At 39.4% G+C, this 25,158-nt stretch overlaps 1 protein-coding gene across 4 annotated transcripts in view; it reads left to right on the plus strand.

Annotated features, from left to right (window-relative positions):
- Positions 1–232: 232 nt before the first annotated feature.
- The window catches only part of SCUBE1 (signal peptide, CUB domain and EGF like domain containing 1), a 243,929-nt gene continuing 219,003 nt past the window's right edge, over positions 233–25,158 (plus strand). Inside the window, exons 1-2 of one of the 4 annotated variants that reach the window (XM_083820003.1) lie at positions 233–309; positions 3,452–3,588. Coding sequence is in view for 1 of the 4 variants with exons in the window: in XM_083820011.1 (XP_083676137.1) it covers positions 15,448–15,467; positions 15,587–15,651 (85 nt within the window). In the remaining 3 variants the exon portion in view is untranslated. Of the gene's footprint in view, positions 310–3,451; positions 3,589–15,301; positions 15,652–25,158 lie in introns of those variants that run through there. The other 3 variants (XM_083820011.1, XM_083820015.1, XM_083820004.1) reach the window with 3 other exon arrangements.

Raw genomic sequence — 25,158 nt, forward strand, 5'->3', positions numbered from 1 at the left:
CCTGTGAGTGCTTAAGGTCTGAGCCATGGAGGCCCCAAATCCTGGTGAGGCTTGTCCAGGCTTTGCACTGTAGCATCCCCAGGGAGAGAGGGGCCAATCCACAGCCTCTGTCTGGAGGCTTTGATGAAGCTATGACACCATGGTCTAGCCTGAAGAACACCATGAAGGTGTAGAGGATGTGAGCCTTCCTGAGCCTTTAGTTCCTCCTATGGATAACTGATTATCTTTACAGGGCTACTGTGAGGAGGAATGCATTACTGACTCTGAAGCACCAGAACTACAGGGATGTCCTGTCAGTACTGTCACCAGGTAATTTATTATTTGTCTTTCCTTCTGGGCTGCCTTATCTCTTGTATTTGGAGTGGTATCATCATGCCAAGTCCTCCTGCTGTTTGCAATTATATTTAAAAAAGTGGTATTTTGATTAAAGAACAAATCCAAAGAGCTGTTGTGCAGGATCACTGTGTTCCAGCAGTAACAGGGAGCCAAAAAATGACAATAGGGCATCACTGAAGATTTTTGTGAGATCTTCTGTAAAATAAGTGGCTTCAAAGGCTTTGATTCTGGCTCAAGAAATGGCAATTCATCTGTCTTTAAAATGAACTGATCTATTTTTCACAAAATTGCTGCAGCGTTTACGTTCTCTGCTGTCCTTTTTCACTTCAGATGTAGCCACTTTTCAGTGGTATATGAAGTTATTCCTATATATAGCATGCAAAACATTTTGGGATCTTTCCAGTGAGTAAGTCCCAGATACATGTCAGATATTAGTCCAGCACTTCATAGTAGGCATCACAGTCAAGAGCACAGCTTTGGAGCATTTTTGGCTTCAAGCTCAAAGCTGAACCTACAGGTTGGCTAGGATGTTTGAATATTAGACGTGCTGAGAAGAAAAAGCAAGTTTGTCTGTATCTTTGTTATGGCAATGAGTTCCTCACCCTGGATTAATTGCAGTTTCCAATGAGGTTGACAGTTCTGCCTATTTCCATAGGGAAGGAAATATCAAAGAGTAGGCTCAAAGGAAGCCTTTCCAGGAAAGTAGGATTTGCCATACCTATCAGGTCAGATATCCTGTTCCTAGCAGCTGTCGGGACATGAGATGTTTCAAAGGAAGTTGGATAAGTTTACCTAGCCAAAGCCTGACTAACTAATGCTGAAGAGAACTGAGGTAAGCATCACTTTAGGTGGTACGGGACTCAGCTTTCTGCCTGGCACATAAAATCTGGTTATGTCTGGCTTTATAGGCTTTACAGCTGTAAAGTTATTGACAATCATATTAAGGCTTCTACAGTTCTGCCAGCTCTTTTCATTGTCCATTTCAATTACCTGTTCAGCATCTGCTATGCTTTCTCAAAGGTTTTGCAACCAAAGTAGGATAAAACTCAATGGGGAGGCACCATGTAATTTTTTTGTGATCGGTTACATGATTATTCTGCAATGGGTCCTGAATTTTTGGAACAGATGGTAAGTGGGCAGAGATCTGAAAGCCTTAGGACCACCTAACTTCAGCTGCTTTCCTGCCCACTAAATTACAAGATCAGGCCTTCCTTAACACTTTTAAAAAGTGCCATATACTAGAGACACCACCAGCTCTTTTGCCATCCATTGAAATGTCTGTTGACTTCAGAGGACAGACATCTTAAATTAACCTTTGCTGAGTGCAACACTGAAGCTATATAACACAAAATATTTTATTCTGTCTATTCTTTCAACATGTTTTGTCTTTTGAAAACTTCAGCTGATGGCAGAATTTGTCATCCAGAGCAAATGAACTTGAGATTTTCTAAATTCTCTAAAAATCGAGAATTTACTTCCTTCTCATCTGCCTTTCTCCCCTCCTTGGAAATCATAGGCATATGTTGTTGTGCACTAGTGTTACTTCCTTGCTTCTAGGAATGGACTGGCTAGAAACTCAGTTGGTAGTTTAGCCATACTTATCTCTAATTATCTTTAGAGGAAAAAGAGTCTTGGAAACAGCAGACAAGTGAAACAGAGAAACAGAAACTTATTTAATTCCTTCCTAAACTTTTATGTCGTTTTTTTTTCTGAAGTGTTAGGCACAGTAAAGGGAGAATGTTTATTTGAAATTTTGTTGGGAAAAGGTAAAAGACTAAACAGTCTTTATTCTTCTAAGTCATTTCATTTTTTAAATGGAATGCTCCTTCTCTAAATCTCTGGAGACATCATATCCTCTAAACATAGGAAATCAATAGAAACAAAGGTTCCAGCTCAACTTCCCCTGAATTTGATCAAGTACATTCAAATATTAAGTGATAAACGGGCTAATTTACACATCTGCAAAACTAGCATTCGCATTTTACTGACTCCCAACAGTGTCATGAGGTTTAATTAACAGTTGTAAAGCACTGCCATTTCTCTGAATGAAAGGTAGAACTTTTTACATTTAAAAATATGTAGATGTATCTTCTGCTGTATTTGTAACAGCTGTCTAGAAGACTAATAGCTTTGCAGATTTACTGCTGTACTCTGCTGCTTTCTGCTAGCCTGCATTTTTTATTTTTTATTTTTAATTTTTTTTAAGTTTGATACTGGTAACTTTCAGAGATTGAGACTAATCCTAAATTTGTATTCAGCGGAAAGACACCTCTTAATTAACTGTTCAAGGCATTTTCCTTGCATTTTAATACCTGTAACTCAAATTGTGTCAAATTAATTCAAAGTGTACCACATTATTCAGGAGACGGGTGGATTTCAAGTAGGTATGAAAACACATTATCTGAACTCCCTGCGGTATCATTGAGACAACACAGTGCAGAAGTAAAATCTCTTCTGACTGCAGCATCACCAGGATGATCAACCAGAGTCTAGCTGCAGGACCAATTCTGCATGCACTGACACCTCTACAAATAGTTCTAAGAACGAGCTGGTTGAAGTGACAAGTCAACAAAACATTTGTGCAGTTCTTATCTGGAGGCCATTTCTAATGCTAACTGAGTGTGTTTTTATATGTTACCTCCTGGAAAACTAAAAACTGCCCAGAATGTTTCAGTGAGATCACCAATCCTAATTAAAGATCACGATGAGAATATCTTACTGGGGCACAAAGGATTTTTTATTTTATTTTTTTTTTTAACTCCCAGCCCACTGTTCCACTCCGTCAATCTCTAACCTACTAATTTGGTATAAGACCATCCCTTTTTTGGGGGGGGGGGGTGGAAGGGAAAGGGATTGCAGTGAAAGCATGGCCTTAAGTTCAGCAGCAAAAATCTGAAGCCTGGTCAAGTACTTATGAATTTTGGGCTTTGCTGTTTGGAGTGTTCCAGATCACTTACTGTTGTTCACTTCCAAAAACAACATCAGAAGACATTTTCCTACCATTGGTTTAAAAACTAAAGAGAGAGAGATTAAAAAAATGTGATTGCCTTGGCCATCCTGGAAGTGTCAAATCCCCCCACTCACTTACCGCTATTGTATTTTTTCTGAAACCCAGGAAGTAGCCACAGCTCAGCAGCTGAGCCCTAAATAATCCACTGCAATGTACCGTGCCTTACTCCAAATGGACTCGATGGTCTGCTGAGGCTGACGCAGACAGAGCTGTCAAGTGCTGGCAGAATGAGAAACCACCAGGTAGGTTTTTGAGTTTTCTCATTCTGTAATTCTATCAGATATATCAGTATTATCTATGGATCAGACCAGGGTATCCTGGGCCTATGCAACTAACAAGTGAATTATTGCACTTGCAGTAGACTGTGAATTCTTGCAACATCATGTAGAGCAATTAATTCAAAGTTGCATTATACATTCTTTATTGCTCTATTGATCTCAAATATCTGAGACTGCCAGTTACAGCCATCTCTGCTTTAATTATTTTTATTTGCATTGGCAATATAAAGATCAAGAGTATAGGAGCTCATCTGTCTAAAGTGCTTGCTTTTTTCCTTGACCTTTCCTTATGATAGCAAATTTATGCTCAAATGTGTTTATAACCCAGTGTGTTATGTTTATAATTCTGCTTTAAAATTGTTTCATCTTCCTTTGAGAATTATGACAGAAAACTCTGCAGAAACCTTTTGTGAGCTATGTGTGACAGCAAAAACATTCTAAGTGAGATAAAAATCTCCTTGTTGGCGAATTTAATCATTGTATCCTGGAAGGCAGTGAATGATGCCTCTGTGGAATGCTTTATGTTATGAAATGGAATTACAAATAGTACCTGGGAGTATGCATGAAGGAAAAAGGACAAATAAAGCATAGCTTCACAGTTCTTCTATATGAAAGACTGTGGCTGAGGAGTTGGAATCCCTTTAGGGTAAAACAGTTTGAATCCTCCTGTACCTCAGGACCTGCTCAGCCCCTCTCATCGCTGTCATCCCTATAGTGGGGGACAATTGCTCCTGTAGGGTGGTCTTTTACTCTAATGGCTTCCTGTTGACAAAGCAGTAGTGTCACAGCTCTGTGCCAGCCTTCTTTCACAGACAGAAGCAATCCACAGAAGAGAAATTGTAAGACTTTGGTAAGGCACCCTGCAAACCCTCTGTTTTCTTTGAGTGGAAGCAGTTAGAAGCCAACGCAGTGGTGGGTAGCCTTCATTTGTTAAGGGTGCTTCCCAGGAGCCCTACAGCCCCTTGGTAGAGGACAAGTGCTGCAGCCATTCAGTGTCCTGCTTCACCTCCCCAGGAAAGGGCTGAGGTTCAGCCTCAGTGCTGCCATGGTGGCCTATGTTAGTCTTGTCCAGATAATCCATTCGTACAACTGAAATGGAGGGGAATGGAAGGGGGAAAAGAATTGTAGACATTTTAAGGCAGAGAATGAAAGATTGACTTAATAAACAGAGTTGTACTATAATGTTGTAATATATCCAAAGGGTCTCTATGCCTCCTTTGTGTTGCCACCCACGAAGTTTTAGGGACTGCTTTGTTTGTAGCTGTGTGGTGCAATCTGCAGACCAAATGAAGGTTGTGCCATTCCATTGAAATCTGTTGTTTCATGACTTGAAATTACATCTTCTGTTTGACATTAGACCACTTTTGTACTTCCTGATTATTTTTTTCTGTTGGCATTTCAAGAATTAGGTGGTGTTTCTGAGTAAAAGCAAATCCATCCATCTAGGCTGCTCTGTCAGGAGCACTTCACTTTTAGACAAATAAAATGATCTGTATCATTTCATGTCATCTTTGTCCTTCAGTCAATTATTCTTTAATCTTTATTCAATGTATTCCTTTTACCTGAAACACATATAGCCCTGATTTTGAACTCAGTATATTCCCTACTTTCATTGGTAATACTGATTTATGCTTCAATTTCACTTGTGAAGTAAGAGGCCAACTTATAAACAAATGGCTTAAGAAACTAATGTGAAATGACTGCATTAGAAAACAAAAACAAACCAAAAAAAAGGAAATATCAGGGTGTCATGTCATGGACAAGCTACAGCTGTGTTAACAAGATACTTGTCTCCATTGGCTTGAACAGGTGAGAGGAATATCCCGTTAGTCTTTGATGCTAAGCTCTTGACCTTTATTGGCTGTGGATCGTGACTCCATTCTAGTTGTTACTAAGATTTGTACAGGTAGTAGTTGGTGAACAAGACCTATTTTACTGCCTTTCAGTGTCCAGTCAGAGGATGCATTCCATCAGTGGGTTATACCCATTGGTCTAGGAAGACAAATAAGGTCATAAATATTAGTTTGACAGTTTAATATGGTGTTATGGTTCAGTCCTGCAGCCAGCCACTGCACAGGGAGCTGCAGAGTGCAAAGTGACATGTATCCATAGGCCATCTGCTTCTGTGGTAATGTGATTTATAATATAGCTAACAAGCTCCCATCCTGGACAGAGGTGTCACAGGATGTCAATAGTGGTCCATCTGAAAAATAATACCCTATGAATTGAAGTTCTTCGAGTGTGATTTTGGAATAGTGTAGAACACAGCAGGAGTCATCTGGTCCCTTTTTCTACAATGCATGAAGAACCCAGCCTGGAATGCTCTTAAGAGGTAGAGGTGTCCTGACCAGCATTTAAACTTTTCTACTCAATTCTCATGTTCAATTTATGTTAAAACATTTTATGTCTCTAGTTTGAGACAAAAAGTTTAGTCAGACACTGAATATCTCATTCAATAATATGTCACTGAGTGTTTTAATTGTACCAAGAGAACAATTTTATTGTACTGGCACCAAAATTTTCAGCAAATGTCAAGCAAGCTGCAAATGAGGCGATTCCAGGCTGGACTTTTATTGAATTAAATGGATTATTTCCATGGTGCCTTCAAAGTCTTCAAATATGTCTGGAATCTCTTACCCATTTCTCTAAGTCTGCCTAAACCAGATTATTAAATGGCCCATTTTCCATAATATTGGTCTAGATTTTTCTCATCAGTCCCCTGCTTATTATAAATTGCATGGTATGATATTTCAGAATATTAACATTCCATCTGCCCTGCACACTGCCAGGAGATCAAAATGATTGGCTGCTCCAGCTCAGATTTAATCTGCTTGATGGGCTTTTAACACCCTACATGTCCACGGTGGGCTTGTCTACATGGGTGGTTTATGCTGGTGGAAAGCTGACTGCAACAGTGTAAAGAGGCCTGTTGCATACATCATTGACAAAATGCTTTGGAGCTTTCAGTTCTGTTGAGATTGGTTGCACTGTCACAGTGGAATAAATACTGTTGAATATCAAGTGAATTTTGCCAGTGCTACCATGTTTTGTTAGCTTTCCAGTTACCCTTCCATATTTCTTTCTACTTAGTTCCAGGTGGCTGCCCTGAAGGTTCTCACTTACTTCTGGCCATCTGCCACTGCACAGTGCTAAATGAGGAAAAGCAGTTATTCTACATTGTAAGGGAACTAGCAGTAGCTCAAAGGTGTGTGGGATACTTACCTACAAGCCTGAGTATGTTAAAAGAGAAAATAAATTCTTTCCTCTCAGAATAAAACCAATAGCTGGTAGCCAACAGCTTGTTTGGATATGACTTCTGCATTTTGGTTGATGTGACGCGTTATAGCAATAAATCTGACTGTGATGCAAATCTCTTTGTGTATTATTAACATTCACATTTGGCTGTAATACACAGAATGGTCTTCTGTTTCCACCCTGGTTTCAGTATGAAGGCTAGTGGAATAACAGTAGCAATAATAAACTCCATGGTTATAACTCAGAAGAGTGAAATTCAGTCTTCCATTCTGCATTGGTGCTGGCCAAGCTGTGACCTGTAAATAGAGTTCTCCCCTGCCTAGACTAATGTCGTGTGATCGATAGCACAGTTCTGCCTGCATAGGAGCTATTGGCTAACCACAGTTCCTGACTGTGGGAGCAAAAGCAGCTTCCTGGTATTTACAGGAACCCTGTGTTGCCCATACAGGGAAAGAGGGGGCTCCAGGAAAGCCATGTCATCCTCTGTGTCAGAACTTCTATGGGGTTTCGTCTTGGCATACTCTGAAGTATGAGGCACACATCAGGAAGCTGCAAGCTGTCGAGTCAGGAGGTAGATGAGGAAACCTGTCCAACCCTTCAGTATAATGCTGTTCTCATTCATTTCTTTTTCTGCGTCTTATTGCAAAACCACTGTCTGTATAACCTTGTTCGCAAATTGTTTTGTGCCAGAGAATAAGGGGAATTGAGCTAGCAATGAATTATTATTATGTGGCAATTTACACTTTTAAATTACCTGTGACAAAGGTGGGCTTCACCCCATAGAGAAAGGTGATTCTGGTAGTTTTTTACACTCAGAACTGGTCTAGACTGTAGATAGTTGCACATAGTCATGACAAAACAGTGTTGTTCACTTAGACAAATGGCTTTTGATTCTTCTTCCTCTATATTTCTATAGTTGCAGCCTTTGCTGGCCAGCTCTGTTCCAATGTATTTCTGGTTACCAGTAATGCACTGAAGGTAAACAATTTGAGAAATGTACTTGTAAGTGCTTTCATGATGTTTAGTTGTACATCTGTACATTTCTCACTGAACAGTGTCAACATATTAAATCCACCTCTTGGTACAACCCCACTGAAATACTATAAATCAGGAATGAATTTGGTATATTGTATCAAAGTGGTTGCTAAATTCATGGTATGTAGGCTGTTTAATCCCATGTTTAACGTTGTCCTGAATCAAACTTAGGGCAATAATCCAATCTTTCCCCAGCTCAAGAAGTTCTAGTACCTCATAGGCATTCTTTAGAAGCCCTTTTCTTGCTCTTTTTCAGTCCCTGCTTATAACAACCAAATTTAAACTGGTAAAAGACACTGAAACCGTGTGTGAACAAAAACATATTACCTGTTATTTTTGTGTAGTTGAAGCTAGCAGGGCCAATCAAAACCAGTCATGCTGGGTTTCATACAAGCATGTGCAAAATAATCACTACCCTGAAGGTTTTGCTGTGAGGCAAGATAAACTCAGAATGCAAAACCGTGTCAAACCCAGCTTCTGAACCCAAGATGCTCCTCACCTGCCAGGTCAGAACATGCACAGAGAAGCTTGCATCTGTTTATCCAGACATATAATTTCAATACTCAAAGCAGTGAAGTAAAGATTATGCAATATTCAGATGTGACAAAATGTAGGAAAGATATCAGGGGGTTGTGTCAAATGCCTGCATAGCAGTTTTCGTGGTACCCCTGCTGTTTGATTCCATTCTCTTTGATTATTCAGTTTTATGCATTTTTTCTTTCTTATTAAGAAAAGAATCTATTGTCCTCCAGATATTTTTCCAAACAAAGGATTTTACAAAAGCACCTTAAACTGTGGTTGAAGTTGTGACTCTACACTTGACAGTAGTTGGACAGAGAGCAAAAGAAATGTAGGGGGAAAAGCAAACATACACTCAGCCTGGATTGAGAATGTCAGTATCCAGCAAATCACAGAATCACAGTAATGACTGAATACCATTAAAATCCCACTTTTTTTAGGCTTTACCTTAAAAAAAAAAATCAGGTTTAGGTTTTTCAGTTTAAAAATAGGAAAGGATCATAGCAAAACAATCATTCGCACAAGAATTATCATTTTGTTGAAAACCTCATTTTCCGTTGTGCGAAAAATCACATTTTTCATTCAGTGCCAGCTACCCAGAAGTATTCTATGCCACAGACAGAAAAAGAATGCAACAATATCTCCTTCACAGAGACATTCTTTCATCTTATGTCTGCACAGGGAAAGGCATACAGCTCTTTAATACTACTTCTATTTATTTAACTATCAGGATTGTTATTAATGGCTTAGACTTTGTTTCTCCACCTTTCCTAAAACTGCTGCATGGAGTCAGGCAGAACTGCTGTATGCATTGAAGTGCTGATGAATGCAGTTAAGAACGCTAACTATTTCTTGTGCTTGCTAAAGAATTTCCAGTTGAAGTAAAAATATAGACATTTTTTCCTTCTCTTTTGTTGCTTGTAGACAAAAGAATAGAGTATCAGCTGGTGAAAGCTGACCTTAGCAGAGCTGTATCAGGCTGTCAATGCAACTTTTACAATCTGATCCGCTATTTCTCTATACTGTTAGCTCATCCCACACAGACAGGGCAGAGACTTTTGACTTTGGGAGCTTAGGATTCATTCAGAGACTCAGGAATTATCATTCTATTTTGTGACCATGATTTAGAGCCTGAGACCTCCCAAACCATCACACAGATTTCTCTTGAGCACTACTAAAGCTTTGAGAACTCCAAACTGATGTTGAACTTCTAATTCAACTGGGATGGGAAAACACGGAGAGAAAGAACACTGGCTTTTACAGTAGAAATTTTATTTCTAAATCACCTGGCTGTATAAGCCTCGGAAAACAACTTAAGACCAGCTGCATAGTTCCCTTGCTCCAACCTTACAACTTCTGTAAGACTAAAGTTTTACTGTTGTTTTTTGAGAATTCCTTCTGCACTTTCTCTCTTTTAAGTCACCGTGTGTAGAAGGGCTTGACCACTCTGCAGCAGCGATCACTTCAGTGTATTCCTCATGTGTCTTCCATGTTCTTCACTGAGACACCACTCCTAGAGTCACTATGGCCCAGCTGTGGTCTCTTGCTCAGAAAATGTCCTGGTGAATAGTCATGGGCCAGAAGCAAAGATTCACAGAGCTGATGTTCCCAGTTCCCAGAACACATCTCTGAAGTTTTCACTGTGATGGTCCTTCAGTGAGCTAACTAACTTTACTCTGCTGAGCAACTCACTGAAATTGCACTACTATAGATTGTAGAACTTACCTTCCTTCGCTGTCCTACTTCATTGTTTTGTTTTGTTTTTTGACACTTTGAATTTGAAAGCTGCAGTGAAGTAATAACAATCTCTTCAAGCCACAAAGGTGCCAGACTGAACCAAGAGGATACCCAGTGTATGTTCAGGCCATTTGCATCTCTAGCCCGAGTACCAAGGATCAGTCTTTGGGGTAGATATTTTTAAAAGTAAAAGTCACTCTGAAAAAATGACCTGGATATTCCAGTTGAACGATGCTGGATGTTTTTAAGCCATAATGCTTTGTATTATCTTTCATACTGGTGCCAAGCATTGTTATCATGGTTTTGAAAGGTGGAACCCTATATTTGTTGAGTGTCTATCTGCAGTGACAGTTCAGAGTACAAACTGCCTGATTAATTTCAGAGAGGTATCATTTGTGCTCCAGAAATGATTTTTCTACCAGATCTTTGGAAAGCCAAGAATGGGACAGTTTTTGTGACCCTGAGAGAGCCCTGCTGAAAGGTGTTTTATCCAATGGAAACTAAGACAAAGTTTGTTCATAATGAGAACCACTCATTCCATTAGAGAAAAATCATACCAGCTGAGTGAAAATATCCAAAACAATTTTTACACCATTTCTTTCTAAAATGTTTGAAACAGCGTACTGTGAGGATCAGTACTTCACATAAGCAGATTTGTTATGCACTAGCTGTTAACATGACACAAATGGAGAGAAAGAACACATCCTGAAAAGTAATCAGTTTTCAGATTTGAATACACAGATGTAGCTTTCTGTACTTTTGCAGAATAGCATCTTTTATCGGAATAGTTCAAAGCATTCCTCAAATAATTTATTACAACGTACCATGTCCTCTCTGGGGCATTTAAATATTATTTTCCTCATCACGGAAGATGGAAAAATGGAGAAATTAGAAAATGAAGTGACTTTCCTAAGACCACACAGTGAGTCAAAATCAGAGTGAAGAAAAGAAGTCTGAAATGACAACTTCTACTCTGCTATTCCAAGTACTGGATAATACAGTTTGTCTGTGACATTCCCTCTGGTAAGAGGTGATAGTTTTCTAAAGATCTGCTGTAATTCAACCTGGAAGTTACCAGGACAGATATGTTAATTACTGGGCAAAATTCTGTGACCTAGCTATTCGAAAGGTCAGACTAGATGGTCAGAAAAGGTCTTGTCTAGTCTTAAAATATAAGAGTCATTACCACCATACAAACCTATTTGCCCTTTCTCTCCTTCCAACAAAAATCAGCAATTAGTGTTGTTTAAAAGCTTGCTATGAAACTGCATTTTTCAAATCTAAGGCATATTATACCAGAGGTTAGCAAAAATAGCTTCAGAAACCCTGAAAACTTGACAGGTTGAATCAATCAAATCAATTTTTAATTTTATTTTGACAAAAATTCACGCTGGGGCTGACAGCTCCTTGTAAAAACAACTTTGCTCACTGCAGTTTAAAACACACATGCTATAAAACCTTGAGAACAGGATTTATAATAGAAGCCTGGCAGTCTCTTAACTCAAGCAGTATTATCACCATGTGTGACAATAATATATTAGGATTATACTTCAGAGCTCCTTCATTAGATTCTGACATATGGAGGAGAAAGGAGAGCCTGAAAACTGGGGAGGACATACAGTGCAGCCTCAGCTGTGCATATTTATAATCTAAATCAAGTGAAGGCTATTTATTGACTTATTGATTCTAATTCAAAATGAGAACTTAATTAAAAGTTTAGTTCATTACTGCACAATTACATGGCCCTCAAAACATTTCCAGGCTAGCAAAGTGCATGCTTAATCATGTGGTATATTGGGAAGGCTGGATCTTCAATTGTTATAAATCAGACATTAGTGGTGCCATGCTAATTTACACCATCTGGGGACAGGGCCTATTAGTTTTCTATGCAGGAGGCAGTTGTTATTGTTTTAAATGAAGGAACTATAATGTAATGTTGTCCTTTGCTGAGCAATAGCATATGGTAACTTCCCACCATTAGGCAAAGTAGTGATGAGAAATTCAGTCTCAGTGCCATGTACGCTACATACATTTACCAGCCTCAGAACAGAAGTGCTCACAAACAGCATAAAAAACTATCTGCCAAAATGTTAATACCAGGCCCCGGAGAAACTGTTCTATTTTGGAGACATGTTGTGGTGACTGATAAGAGAGATTGTGGCAGGGAGCAAATTTTCCTGCCAACTGCTCTGAAGAATCACGGCACGCATGTATCAGGATGCAGGCAATATCTATGCAGATGTGCTGTGCAGGCTCTGATGTTCCTTCTGGCTCTCAAGCTCCCCAGGTTGCATCTCCATCTCATGGCTGGCTATGCTTTTTTCCCTCTGCACAGCTAGTGGAATAGTTTGCTTGTGTCATTTTGGCTTCTGAGGACAAGGTTCTTTGAACGCAGCCAGTTTAGGATTTGTTCCAGCACAGGACCAGAGTCCTGGCTACGTTAGCATCTAGATAGTGCAACATGCCAGGGCTCGAATTGTGAGGTTTTTTATGTATTTACATCTTTTTGAGCATTCTGAACATTTTAACATATTTGCAAATGGTCACAATTTATAGTCTGGGAATCAGATTGTGAAACATTTTCACATGCAGGCAGGAGGTGTATTAAAATATAGAGCATTTGAAGCCAAGTTAAGCTGTCCATGCAGGTGAACATTCCATGTCTCCTGAGCCTAAAGTTTGTGCCCTACAAAAGAAACTCGGCAAAACTACACAGAATGATACTGTCCTGTGTGATCCACAAGAAGAGTCTTTGAAGTCTTAGCCTTGCCTGGCATCTTTATTTGGCTAATGGTTCCCATCAGTGAGCCTCCTAAAAAGAATTAGGGGAGCCAATTTCTGCATATGCTTGAATTTTGGACTCCCAGCAGTTATATTGGGGGGTGTTAAAGTCAAGGAACACAAATTTTGCTGCACTTCTGACCTTAGGAACTCAAGTATTTTTCAGCTTTTATGTACAATACTTAGACTGACTTCAACACATAATTCAGGCTCCAGCAAGGCAGCTGGCACAGAAACAGTTTCCAGTCAATTCTCTGTTGGATAAGAGGCTGTTGGAGTTCAAAGGAAGCGTGCCTAGCAGGGCACCAGGAGCAGGGTGACTGTGAGAACAGCAAAACTATACCTGTTTGATATGAAGCAAGTAAGGGAAGCTGAATTCAGGCATCCTGCACCAAACAAACATGAAGCATGTTCTGCAGCAAACACAGTGATTGACCTAACACAGATAGACGCATGCTAGTGTGACTGGTGTGATAATAGTGACAGAGCCGGACAAGCGAAGCCTTAAGTGACAAAGCTTGTGAAAACTGGTATGTCTAGGCCAAGGAGTATCCGTGTAAGGGAATTGATTGGGGAACAGGCATTTTAATAGCTGCACACAAGGTGCACCTGCTACTGCTCAATGTTCAACCAAATAGTATTTTCCAGCTATTGATCGAGCACGTCCCAGAGCTGCTGAGAAGCTGTTTTTCTGCAATGCCAGATGACTGTGATGGCTGCTCTTCACCACTGTCTTGGAAGTTTCTGGAACATGAAGACATAGACTAAGATGGCCTCTTCTATGCTTGGTCTCAATATCTCCAGCTGGCAAGATCCCATGTTTTGCCCATTAATATTTGATAAATGGTTTGTACCTTTCTAGCACTCAGAGCCATCATACTGAGTTTGTGGTGATAGCTACATGAAACAGCTGAAGCATCCTGCTGTCTCAGATCCCATTTATTGTTGAACTAGTTGTTTTTTTCTCTTCCTGCTTGTGCTTCTTCCTCTGGTCCATTTTGGGAGATTGAGACCAAGCAGCCTTTTTGTGTATGGCCAGCGTACATTGCTGGAGTGGACAGAAGCATAAGCAAGGATAAAGGAGTTTGCCTTGCAGCCATGCTCTATGCCATACCTTGTAAAGTAGAGTCATTTTCATTTTGCTTCCTTGCTTCTTGCGTCTGTCTGTTTTTTTTGTTTTGTTGTTTGTTTGTTTGTTTGTTAATTATTATTCAAGAAAAAAAGCATGGTTTTGTCTAGTTCCCTTGCAGAACTTTTGGCATCTAAGAGAGAATTTCTCTGGGACCTTATGAATCCCACTGAAACCTGAAATAGAGCAATTCAGGGCGGCTAGCAGAGCTATTTATAAAACTGCCATCAGTAGGAATGTTAATAGCAAAGCAACCAAGCAGTTTATCATTGCTTTTCAGGCTTGCAGAAACTGGTCTGACAGGGAAGAGCTCATGCTAGATAAATTTTACATTGATTTCCAATAGCGTCCTAGTAGTGAGGGTAACAGAACGTTGCAACAATAGACCAAGGGGGCAGCATGATTGACATCACTTGGAGATTTTAAGAGGCAGTTTGGATATTTTTCTAAAAGATATTCTTTCGAACTGGCTTTGGCATGAATGGTCCTTCTGGCCAAGGAATCTGTCCAGAATGTATCATTCATTCAGCTCTTTCCTTCATATGTAACAGGCAGAATAAGTCCCCAGCATGATCATCATTTGCATAAAGATAATGGTTGTAATAAAAGCCTCTGCTTCAGGGATTTAGCTGGGGTCAAGAAAGATTTTTTTTCTCCCGCTATACAATTAGCCAGATGTACTCTGGTTTAGTGTTTGCTTAGTTCCTCTGAAGCACTGGAAACTGGCTATGCCTGGAGACTGATTCCTCCCTGGTGAACCTCACAGTGGCCCAGGGTTACACTGAGGCTCCTTTCTCCAGGCCACAGGGGAAGGGTTTTGCTCATTTGCCTAGACCTCAGAGCATCTTCTGTGACTTGAGAGCATGGCTAGGTGGGTGCACCTCACCATCAATCCCCCATCTCCAAACAACCTTCCAGCACCTGAGAGGCTTCAGAAAGGTAACAGCCTGTGATAAAGATTAGACTAACTCCTTTGTTTCTAAACTCTTCTGCTTGCAACACCGTTTCCGGAGTTGCAAGAACACCTGTGTGCTCACAGTGTCACTTGGGGAAGACAAGAGAAGTCATTCCAAGCTGGGGATATTTAGATGAGATAACCATTAGTTTCTTTTAGCCTTCAACTCTGCTGCTGCATTGATATAGCCTGTGTAGCTGTAGCCACCTTCCCCCCAGCTCACCTTCAGGCCCCACCTTCAGGCCCTCATATAGAAGGGCTGCATGTGGGGGAGCCCAGGAACAACAGGGAGATTTCACCAGAGCTTGAGGAACTGAGTGGCTCCAAGCACATCCTACCTCTCCATACCCAGCTGGAAATGCCCAGGCAGGCTGTCTGCAAGAGGCAGTAAAGCACCCTTGCTGGGTGGGACATGGAGCCTGCTGTGCCCTGGTTGGTCATCCCAGGGAGTTTTTTTTTGGTTTTTTTTTTTTTTGAGTAGAGAAGGCAGACTGCAAAATTGGAAGAGAGCAGAGGTGAAGGTAATCTGGCAGTCTTGTGCTTTTTTCCAGGGTTCCTGGGCCTTTTAGGCATCTAAACTGTGTGTTAATCCACGTGTTCAACTTGCTTGTGGCAGGTTAGTTCCTACTTTGTGATTGCTAAAGCCAATCTGTGTTACTCAGATTCTTAGAAAATAGTCTCCACGGTGAATCTTATCCATGTAAATAATAGGTCGGTGTAAAGAATAAATGCAGTAACAGATCCTTAGGAAATGTGAAATTGATTTGCTACTGCTTTTTTAGCCTCCAGTGATTTTAATGGGGCAAGAAGAAGCCTAACGGGATTTGCCAGGAGGCATTACTGAGATGTGGTGGCTGTGGCAGCTGAGTGCTCCATAAAGTGTGCAACTGTTCATATGCTGCAGAGTACTTGAGTTGAGTCACCCTTTCACTATGGCTCCTTTGGCAATAAAACTTCTATCTCTGCCACAAAGTGGTCACAGTGATTTAATACAAGTGTACTTTCTAATACAGGGCTCCTGTAACTCTGGAATGGGTCTTAATCCTGCAGCCATAATTGCATGTATTTTCATTATTGTAAACAATTGTTTTGATTTTAGTGGAGCTGCTCACAGGAGTGCATCTGCTGTTAATCATGCCCAGTGCTGGAAAGTTCGACTTTCAAATACTTTTTACTTGAAGTGTGACTTACTGTGGCTGCTCTACTGCACAGGTTTTGGGCTATTAATAGACTGTGGACAATAAGCTAATTTTTTCCCTTTGTATGCAGTAGTTTTCTCTGCTAGTTTTACTAGGGACTTCCATGAAGATGGGTCCTGATGCTATTTTTAGTTGTTGAAACCAAGGCTAGGGGAATATACCTAATGTACCTAAGTGCACACAACAGCTCCTTGGCACAGAACAAAATCTGATTTGCAGTTCTCCTTTCTTACTACTACGTGTTGGTAACAAGGTTGAAAAGGGGATTATTTTATGTTTAACCAAAAATCTGTCTTGTGTAGGGTGGGAAGGCATCGTGTTTCTTGGAACTGAGTGCCAAGAAATGCCTGCTCTCAGGAACTTCCTTTTGAGCCTTTCTTTTAGTATTTTTATGTTTTCTTCTGCTATGTACTTTAAGAACTGTCTTTTTGTTTGTTTTGTTTTGTTTTTTTCCACCAATACTCCAAAGCAGCACTGGATTTATTGCATTAGATTTTTACAATTTTTTTTTTCCCTGGGAAATCTGTTTTATTTTGGGCATTAATAGCAGAGCTTCCTGGGAATTTTCAAAATCTGAGTAAAGAGTTTTTCAGAAAAATACTGCTGAATATGGCTCATTTTCAACCCTCCTGCAGAGTGCTAGAAGTTGGTAGAACTTTTCACTAACAAAGTTCATGAAGGCTACTTGTACTTAAAGCTGGAGAAAACATCCAAAAAATCTTCTAGCCCTTACTGGACCTTTATTTATTTATGATGCTGTTTGATCTTTTTTTCTTTGCAAGGGAACAGGGCACTTGATTTACCCTTAAACATACTTTCTTTAGAACTTTGTCATTTCTCAGTAACTTAGGTGTGCAGCTTTTTTTCCTTCCTTTTGAAGTGACCAGACATTCCAGCTACAAGCCCATTTTATTTAACCACACTAATTCAAATACAGATTGATTCTTGGTCCTGTTTTGCCTAGTGAAACTGTTATATCCTCAGTGATGCTCTGGTGCATGAAACTAGGACAAACATCTGCTTTATCAGCAGCCAATATGTCAGTTTGGGGATCATTCACTGACTTCTGTATAAATTGTATATAAAAATGGGAATTTTAGTTCAGGATATACTGACTGTTATATATGAAGTGTTACCTTTTAAAATAAAAATCAGTTATTTAGCATTATGCTGGTTATAATACCTTTCTCTCATTTTTTTACGGTAGGGTACAATCAGTTCTTCAAAAGAATTCACACTTTTCCAAGCATTACCGTAATTTTCTTTGGTAAACTGTATTAGTTTTGAAAATTTTGATCAGAGTAGCAGCTACCACTTTCTAAACAATTTGAATTTGACAGTTTTCCCCACTATCTGAATGGTGTTTTAATCATCTGTATACACAGAGGATACTTAAGAGTAAGTAAAAGGAAAATATTTAAGCTTTGATCAGGGGAAAAGCAAGATGGGGAGGCTTTTGTTTTTGAACTTTTTCTTCATGACATTAGAGTTTATTAGCACCAGGTTAAACAAACTAATGGGTGCAAATTATTACAAAATAATTGCAGTGGTTTGTTGAGCCACTATGAAATAACTCCTTCCTCCCTCCACCCCTTTTTAACCTTTCGTCTTAGTCTCATTCTTATTTGTGGACTACCCCCTTGCCCTCCTCTTCCCCTTCGCCTGAAAAAATAAGCAGAAAATACAGTTTACATTATGGCTGTACACACTTCTAGTGTTTTGTTGTTGTGTTTTTTTTAGTACAGCCTCAGAGGAAAGAGTATGAATAAATACACATTTTTCAATAGTTGTGGAGCATTTGTTTAACACTGGCTAACTCCCCAACAACTAGTGGAAGATCATACAGGCAAATCTAATTTTCTAGCTAACTTAAGTCTCTCCTGGGAACTTTGGTGGCTGCATGCAAACATTTTCCTTGAATCAGCAGTATCAGCAAAGATTCATTATATTACTAAAAATATATAATGTAAAAAGTGAACTGAAAATGGAAGAAGATTTAGAAAGCAGGAGGAGATGGAAAAGGGAAGTACTATAAAGGGAAGGGCATCTATAAAGACAGAGGGGTCTAAGCCTTTTACAATAGAGGCAGTCTGAAATAACCATGGTTTCCTCTTTGAATCGTGAGAATAGCTATTTTCTTGTTTAAAAGCTTAAAGAGCTATTAAGTTGGGCAAATCACTGGTAAAACAGCTGGAAATGTAAATAGCAATTTAAACAGTCCATTGCCCCTCAATCCAAATGTGGAATGTGCAGATCTACTTCAAAAAATTTCCTCTGGTTTTATTATATTGTCAATGGTAAGAGGATTGAGTAGACACCCTTTATCAGTGGACTGAATGGAGACGGTGTGCTTTATTTAGAAAATCCACAACTTTTATTATTTTCCTCCTTTTTCTCATTTTTTTTCCTTTTTCCTCTTCTTTCTTTTTTTTTTTTTTTTTTTTTTTTTGCAAGTGAGCAGACGGGTCTCTAATTTTCACACCATTCTCCCTTAGAGACCTCCTTCAATTGCACCATTCTTTCATTATGTGGAACTAATGAAGTGCTCTGCAACCTTTAGGTCTCCAAAGAATCCATTGCTCTAGGAATATAGTCCTTAAATAAAACATGTTTCATTGGCTGACTTCAAAACACTATTCTTATGGGGGGAGGGAGGGGGATAAATAATTGGCCTGGAATCACTGTGAGAAAAGAAGAAATTACATCAGACAATTCTTTTAAATTATAGTTACAGTCAAAAGATACATTCAACAATGACAGTTCTGGTTCTTTTTTCCTAGCAAGCTGCCAAAAATCAGAATATTACTTTTAAAAGTCCCAAATAAGAAGCTTGGTTTGGTGGTGGTGTTTTGTTGTTGTTGGGTGTTTTTTTTACTGTCTTTTTGGTGCATGTGTTCTATTGAGTAGCTACTGGGTTTTGTGGTACAAAAAATAATGCAATGTCACATCAATAAGACTAATAATTCAGCAGCTGAGCTTGAAGGTTGGCTGCCTTGGGTGTCCTAAGAATAACACCTCACACTTTATACGTTGCTTTTCATCTTCAAAGTACTCAACAAACACTAACTCAGTGATGTGGCTTGTTTATTCAGCCTGTGAAAGCATAGATTCATATTATTTGTGATGTATCAGATGCCTTATTTTCCTGTGGATATTTGCTGTTACAAATGCAAGTTATTTTGTTTTCCATTATGGACCTTGTAGAACATAGCTATCTCAAATATGTCAAAGTCTCTTCTCTTCCTAAGCAATCTTTGCCCTCTGGCATTTTTAATTGATTTGCCTTTCTTCTTAAAGCTTTTAATTGGTACGAGCCCTGTTTTCCTTCCCCAGTCCTAAAACCAGTATATTTAAACTGAAATGTGCTCTTTTGAAATATCTTTGTCTGCAAAACCCTTTTTTTTTTTTTTTAATTAAAAAAAGAGAGGTGGGAGCAGCGGGAAATAAAGGTACAGTTAAACATAAAATTGCTTATATATGTCTAGCTTGTATCTGAAACCAGCAATGTAAACACTTTTTTATTATTATTACCATTCATTTCCTTTAGCATTGCTTATCTTTTGCTTAATTTTATTTGGTGCTTGATCTAATTTACAGTATATTGGGTTTTGGCTTTGGTAAAGTGGAATAATACTATCAGCATGATTATTGTTATAATACTGGCATGAGAGCTTTGCTGGCTTAATTTCAGTGAAAACTAGAACAAACTGTAATGTCTGCCTTTGTCTGTAAAATAATTTATATTTATAGAAACTGTTGTAATCATCTATTCTGAGTGAAAGGATTTCTTGGAGCATAACTATTCCACAAAACCCAGGACTTATCCCAAATTTCTAGTCCATAAATAACATTTAAGCTCCATTGAGCAAATTACAAAACAAAACAGTGCTTAATGAATGTGGAACTTCAGGTTTTTTGGGTGGCTAAGGATAAGTTACTGCTTTAATTATTTCCCCGTGTCTTGGTAGGACAGCATGCTGTGCTTTGCAGTACCAAACACTGTGTAGCAGGAGTCAAGAATATGGACTAAGTTTTGCCAAGGTCATGAGTAGCAATGGCTGCCAAAATGTGGACCCTCTCAAGTGATACCAAATGTGCACAGAGCTTGCAGTTACTGCACTAAGCCACTCTAAGTTGTGTAATAGAGACACCTGGGATCCCTTTGAAAGTCTTGACTGATTCTATTTCTGGGTTTCCGAACTTCCTATGCGAACCTGAGAAAGTCACTTAACCTATCTATATGTTCTTTTCCTTATCTTTGGGAGCGACCTAATTCATGAATGTTTACCAATGTCCTTGCAGAAGAGCTGTACATAGTGGCCTCATAAATAATTTTTAGAATTGCACATTGAGAGCCTGCTGGAGTTTCTATAGATTGCTATAGGAATTATTCTTTAGTTGTATTGTCAGCACCTTTGGTGGAGTAATATTTGCGTAACTTTGGTACCCAGAGGCAAAGTCCCTGTTGTGCTTTCTTCCCAAAACAGCAGATGCAGTTCCAGGCTGACGAGATGGCCAGCAAGAAATGAGAGCACAAAGTGATGGACAGATGATTGTGGCTGGCACAGCTGGCAGCACTCAGTCATTGCCCAGCCACCTGAGGTATCCTGCCACTACAGACACAGCTGGGGGCTCTGCTGGACACCCACTGTGTTTCAGTTTGAACTCAGATATGCAGTGTGACCTTTCCACAGGGCTGACATTACTGTTTGCACCCTGCGGAGTTGTTCATCTTGCCATTCAGAGCTGTGAGGGTTTTCACCCCTTTGGTGCAAACCTGAGTGCTCAGCTGGAGGCTGAATGAAGCTAATAGAAAGGTCTACATTATTCTGAGTTGTTGGGTTGGACAAGTAGAGGTAGAAAGAAGATGAGATTGAGACCATAATTGAACATTTTATCATATGCTATATGAAGACAAAACTTACAGGGAAAGCTGTAGAAGGTAGATACCATCATGTCTGTGCCTGTTCAATAAATGTTTGTATTAACTTGTCTAAGAATAAAGAGAGGAACTTGAGATAATGTGTTTAAAGCAGGTTCTGAACATCCTCTAAATCTTACACGTGCTTACTGATAGCACACAGCAAAAATAAAAGTTTGAATGTTAAGTATTTGCTCCCTGTTTGCTTCAAACTGTTTCAGCAGTGCACAACAGACCTACCACTGACTCACCTAGCCAGCTAAGAATACCTCGTGTACAAGGACTCCTCTGGAAATACAAAGACAGTATGAAACCCACACAACTTTTTTCCCCCATGGGTCACAGCCAGTAGGGCGTACTGCAGGACTGGTTGAAGTCTCTGTCTTGGTCTTGACCCATGTAGATCTCTACGTACACCTAATTTGATATCCCAGGATTCTTTACATTCACTTGGAAATTGGATGGAACAAGTATTGATTTTGCTTTTCTATAATTCTACTATAGGTATTTGATTGAAAGTCTTCCAAATATTTTAGATAAGTAATTAAACTGTGATCAGTTCAAGTATGATGAGAATTTATCAGGACTCTCAAGCAGTCAGTAACTTCTGCTGCTTGTATTTTCATTTAGTGGTAGTATGCAGTTTTTCCGATTTCTTGAGCTTTCTGAGCACACCTTTATGAACCAGTCTTACCATCCTATTTTCTTGACAGCTGCTTTCACTGTAATTTAATATACCTGTGTTAATCCAATCTGTCCCAAATAGCATAATACTAACAAACTGCAACATTATTAATAGGTCTATATTGTGCATTTCATATAATTTAAAAAGAGGAATAGTAAGCATATGAGACCAAATCCTGCTGTCTTTATTCATATAGCTATACCCATTCAGTTGAATGGGATAATATGCAGGATTAAGGTGAGTGGAATTTTACCCTTTCTATATCAAGGCCTCCTGAGAGTGCTGCATTTAATTCTATTTGATAATCTTTTTCATTTGCTATTTCACACCACCTGCATCTGCCTGTCAGGAATTGAGTTGGTCTGAGCTTCAGCTGTCACATCGGTAGCTTAGTATACTATAGCATTGGCTCCTCCAGAGAGCCCTCAGGGAGAAGAACTCATTTAGTAGAAAATGATGATAGGGTTTTTCAAATGGTTCTAGAGTTGTCCCTTTATATTTGGATAGGATGATGTATTTGAAAAGCCTCTGCAGAAATTTGTGTAACAGAGCAGGCTGTGATTTTAAGGATGAAGTGTGCTACTAGACTACCCCAACTCCTGGTTCCTTTGAAGATGGTTACTGGGAAAACACGTGAGATAAGCATTCTACCATAGGGGAGCAGCAAGCTCTTGGCATGAGGGATTTGCAGAGGGATGGTCAACTTTTATGCTGAGATAAGTGATAACTTCTAAGCCCTTCACAGAAGTATGGGGAAAAAGGGCTGGTGTCTATACGAGTGCAGCCCATGAGCATGGACTCCATGACAGCAATTTCAATTTTACCTGCAGTCAATTTCAGAATAGGCCACTGAAATACTATCCTGGAATGTGAGAAAAATGTAGTATGAGGAATGAAGATTTGGTGACCTTTTGTTTTGATTTAAGTCTATGCAAACTTAGGTTGGAAGAACTGCAAATATCAAAATATCAACACCAATGGGTGGATAGACTTTTTTTTTTTTTGAGAAGAGGGAGTCATTGCTTGATGCAGTAGAAATCCTAAGGCAAAGATTTGGGCTTGGGCTTGCATATTTTGTGATATCTTCTGTGTTGGAAGATTGGCATGATCATTGCTGTTTAAGACAAATTCATTCCATCAGATTAATCTGGTGTGTTGAGCACATCATGAATCTTCTCAAAACATGCCCTTTGTCTGTTGCTGTATAGTCCTATGACAACTGAGTTTTATTTGTATCTATCAAAACCCTGAGCACACAACTGTATTCTTAGGTATAACTTATTTTTATGTACTTTGCCTATTCTTTTGGACTATAATAGGGTCTTGAGCCTTTTCTAATGCTCACAGTAGTGCGCAGCATCATCATTTTAAGTGTATGAAAAATGTGGGGAATACAGCTTATCTTTCTGTAAAATAAGATAGTTTCTAAAAAGTTGAATAATACTCAAGTAGTTAAAGAAGCTTCAGCAAAGTATTTTAAAGATCCTTTTGTAAGATAAGACCATGTCTTTTCCTTCTCATTTAAAAGACAGTGAGGGAAAATCATTCTTTTCTTGATTTAATTTTCTGTTAAGAAGCACAATTCTGTTTACTGGGAAGTGACTGAAACATGTTGGCTATCACACTCTGTAGCTCATCTGAGCAAAGCTATAGGTAGCAATGGAATTGCTTATGGCAGGACAATGGGAGACAGGACCTTGCTTGTTCTGATTCTAAACCTCCATCTATGCTTCTCTCTTGACCAATCTTACACACAGTGGTGAGGGACTGTCCTGTGGTGCTACTTTGCTAGTCACTTCTCATTAAGTGAACACAGTCCTCATGGCATAAGACCATAGGTTTGATTTCACTGCCATTTCCCTGGTATGCTCACTTGTCTTTACAGGAGACAGCTGGAGTGCTTTACATTCATCTGACACAGCTGAAGAGGCCTAGGCTACAGACAAACCAGAGGAGATGCAGGCTTTCTGATCAAAGCTGATTGCAGCTCAGCTGTGTTGGATGAATTAAATAACTGAGTTAAAATACATTTAATTACAGTACAAAGAATTACATGTGTTTTATATTTCTATGTAGGCACCTACTTCAGAATAAGACTATTTGATCAACACAGGTTTTGATTAGGATAAAATTATTATTGGTAATAGGCCAGACTTTACCCAATAAAGCAGGACTTAATCTAGAGCTCCTCTTTAGCACAAACAATGCAATTCTTTCTTCCTACTCAAGATCAAGTTTATATGTCGACAGGCTCTTACACCATGTGGATTACATGCAGTAAAGATTGCAGCTAAACAAGAGGATAAGTGCATACATACACTTGCACTAAAATAAGCATATTGTTTTTAAGAAGTTTGTATGCAATTTTCCACCAACTGAATAACCTTACCACTACATAGCTAGCTAGGACTTGGGTTGGTAAAGGGATTGATGTCCTGACCTGGTCCTTGGTCCTCCAGATGTTTTTGATGGAACTCTTTCGCCCTGCAATACATTGAATAGATGCTAAAATACAAAATTATCAGTTGGCCCCTTTTCATATTATAGCAAGTTAAAGGGAGGAACTTGAGGGTAGCTTTTGTATTGTGGATCTCCCTGTACAACACAGAATTTTTAGTGAGTACACAAATCTCACTCAACCCTCAATAGCAGAGTAGGTGGGTAGGGAAGGAGGAAAATTGCAGGAGCAGGCTGCATTACAGGTATTTTCCTTTCCCATCTGCATGAAAGTGACCTGAGAAACAGCCTTAAATTTTTTGTGGGATTGTGGAGTCAGGAAAAACTTTGACTAAAGAACCCTCAGAATTTTCCTGGAGTGTTGCTGCTACTTTTAATGTTTAAACTGAATCATTCTGGGTTCAGGAAAGGTCTGAAAAAAATGAAGCAGGGATCTGACAGTATCCTACCACAACTTGGCAAGCTGTCCTGTGAACTTACCCACCTCTGTGACTGCTCTGTCAGGTTGCAGTTGAAACATGCAGCTTCTGGAAGTCTTGAGACTTCTGGGAGTGTTTTTGGGGGTGGGCAAGGCTCTGGATTGGAACAAAATCAAATTTCACAATATTGAAGCCTCTGTGAAGTGAAATCAGCTTTTTCTCTGAACTGCTGTCATGGTGTGCCTTACAGAGAAGGGATAGCCCATGTGGCTTAGAGCCACGCTACTCCCCACATCTGGTTTTGAGCTAAGCTGAAGGATAAAGGGACTCTGAGTAGAGGTCATAGGCTCTTCTCTTTATCTTGCAATGTATGATTCTGATCTTGTTGAGACAGTCCTATCAGAAGTCTATATGCAAGAGTCATTCTGCTGATGCATATGCA

Source organism: Anser anser, assembly GCF_964211835.1.
Source record: "Anser anser genome assembly, chromosome: 1".
NCBI lineage: Eukaryota > Metazoa > Chordata > Aves > Anseriformes > Anatidae > Anser > Anser anser.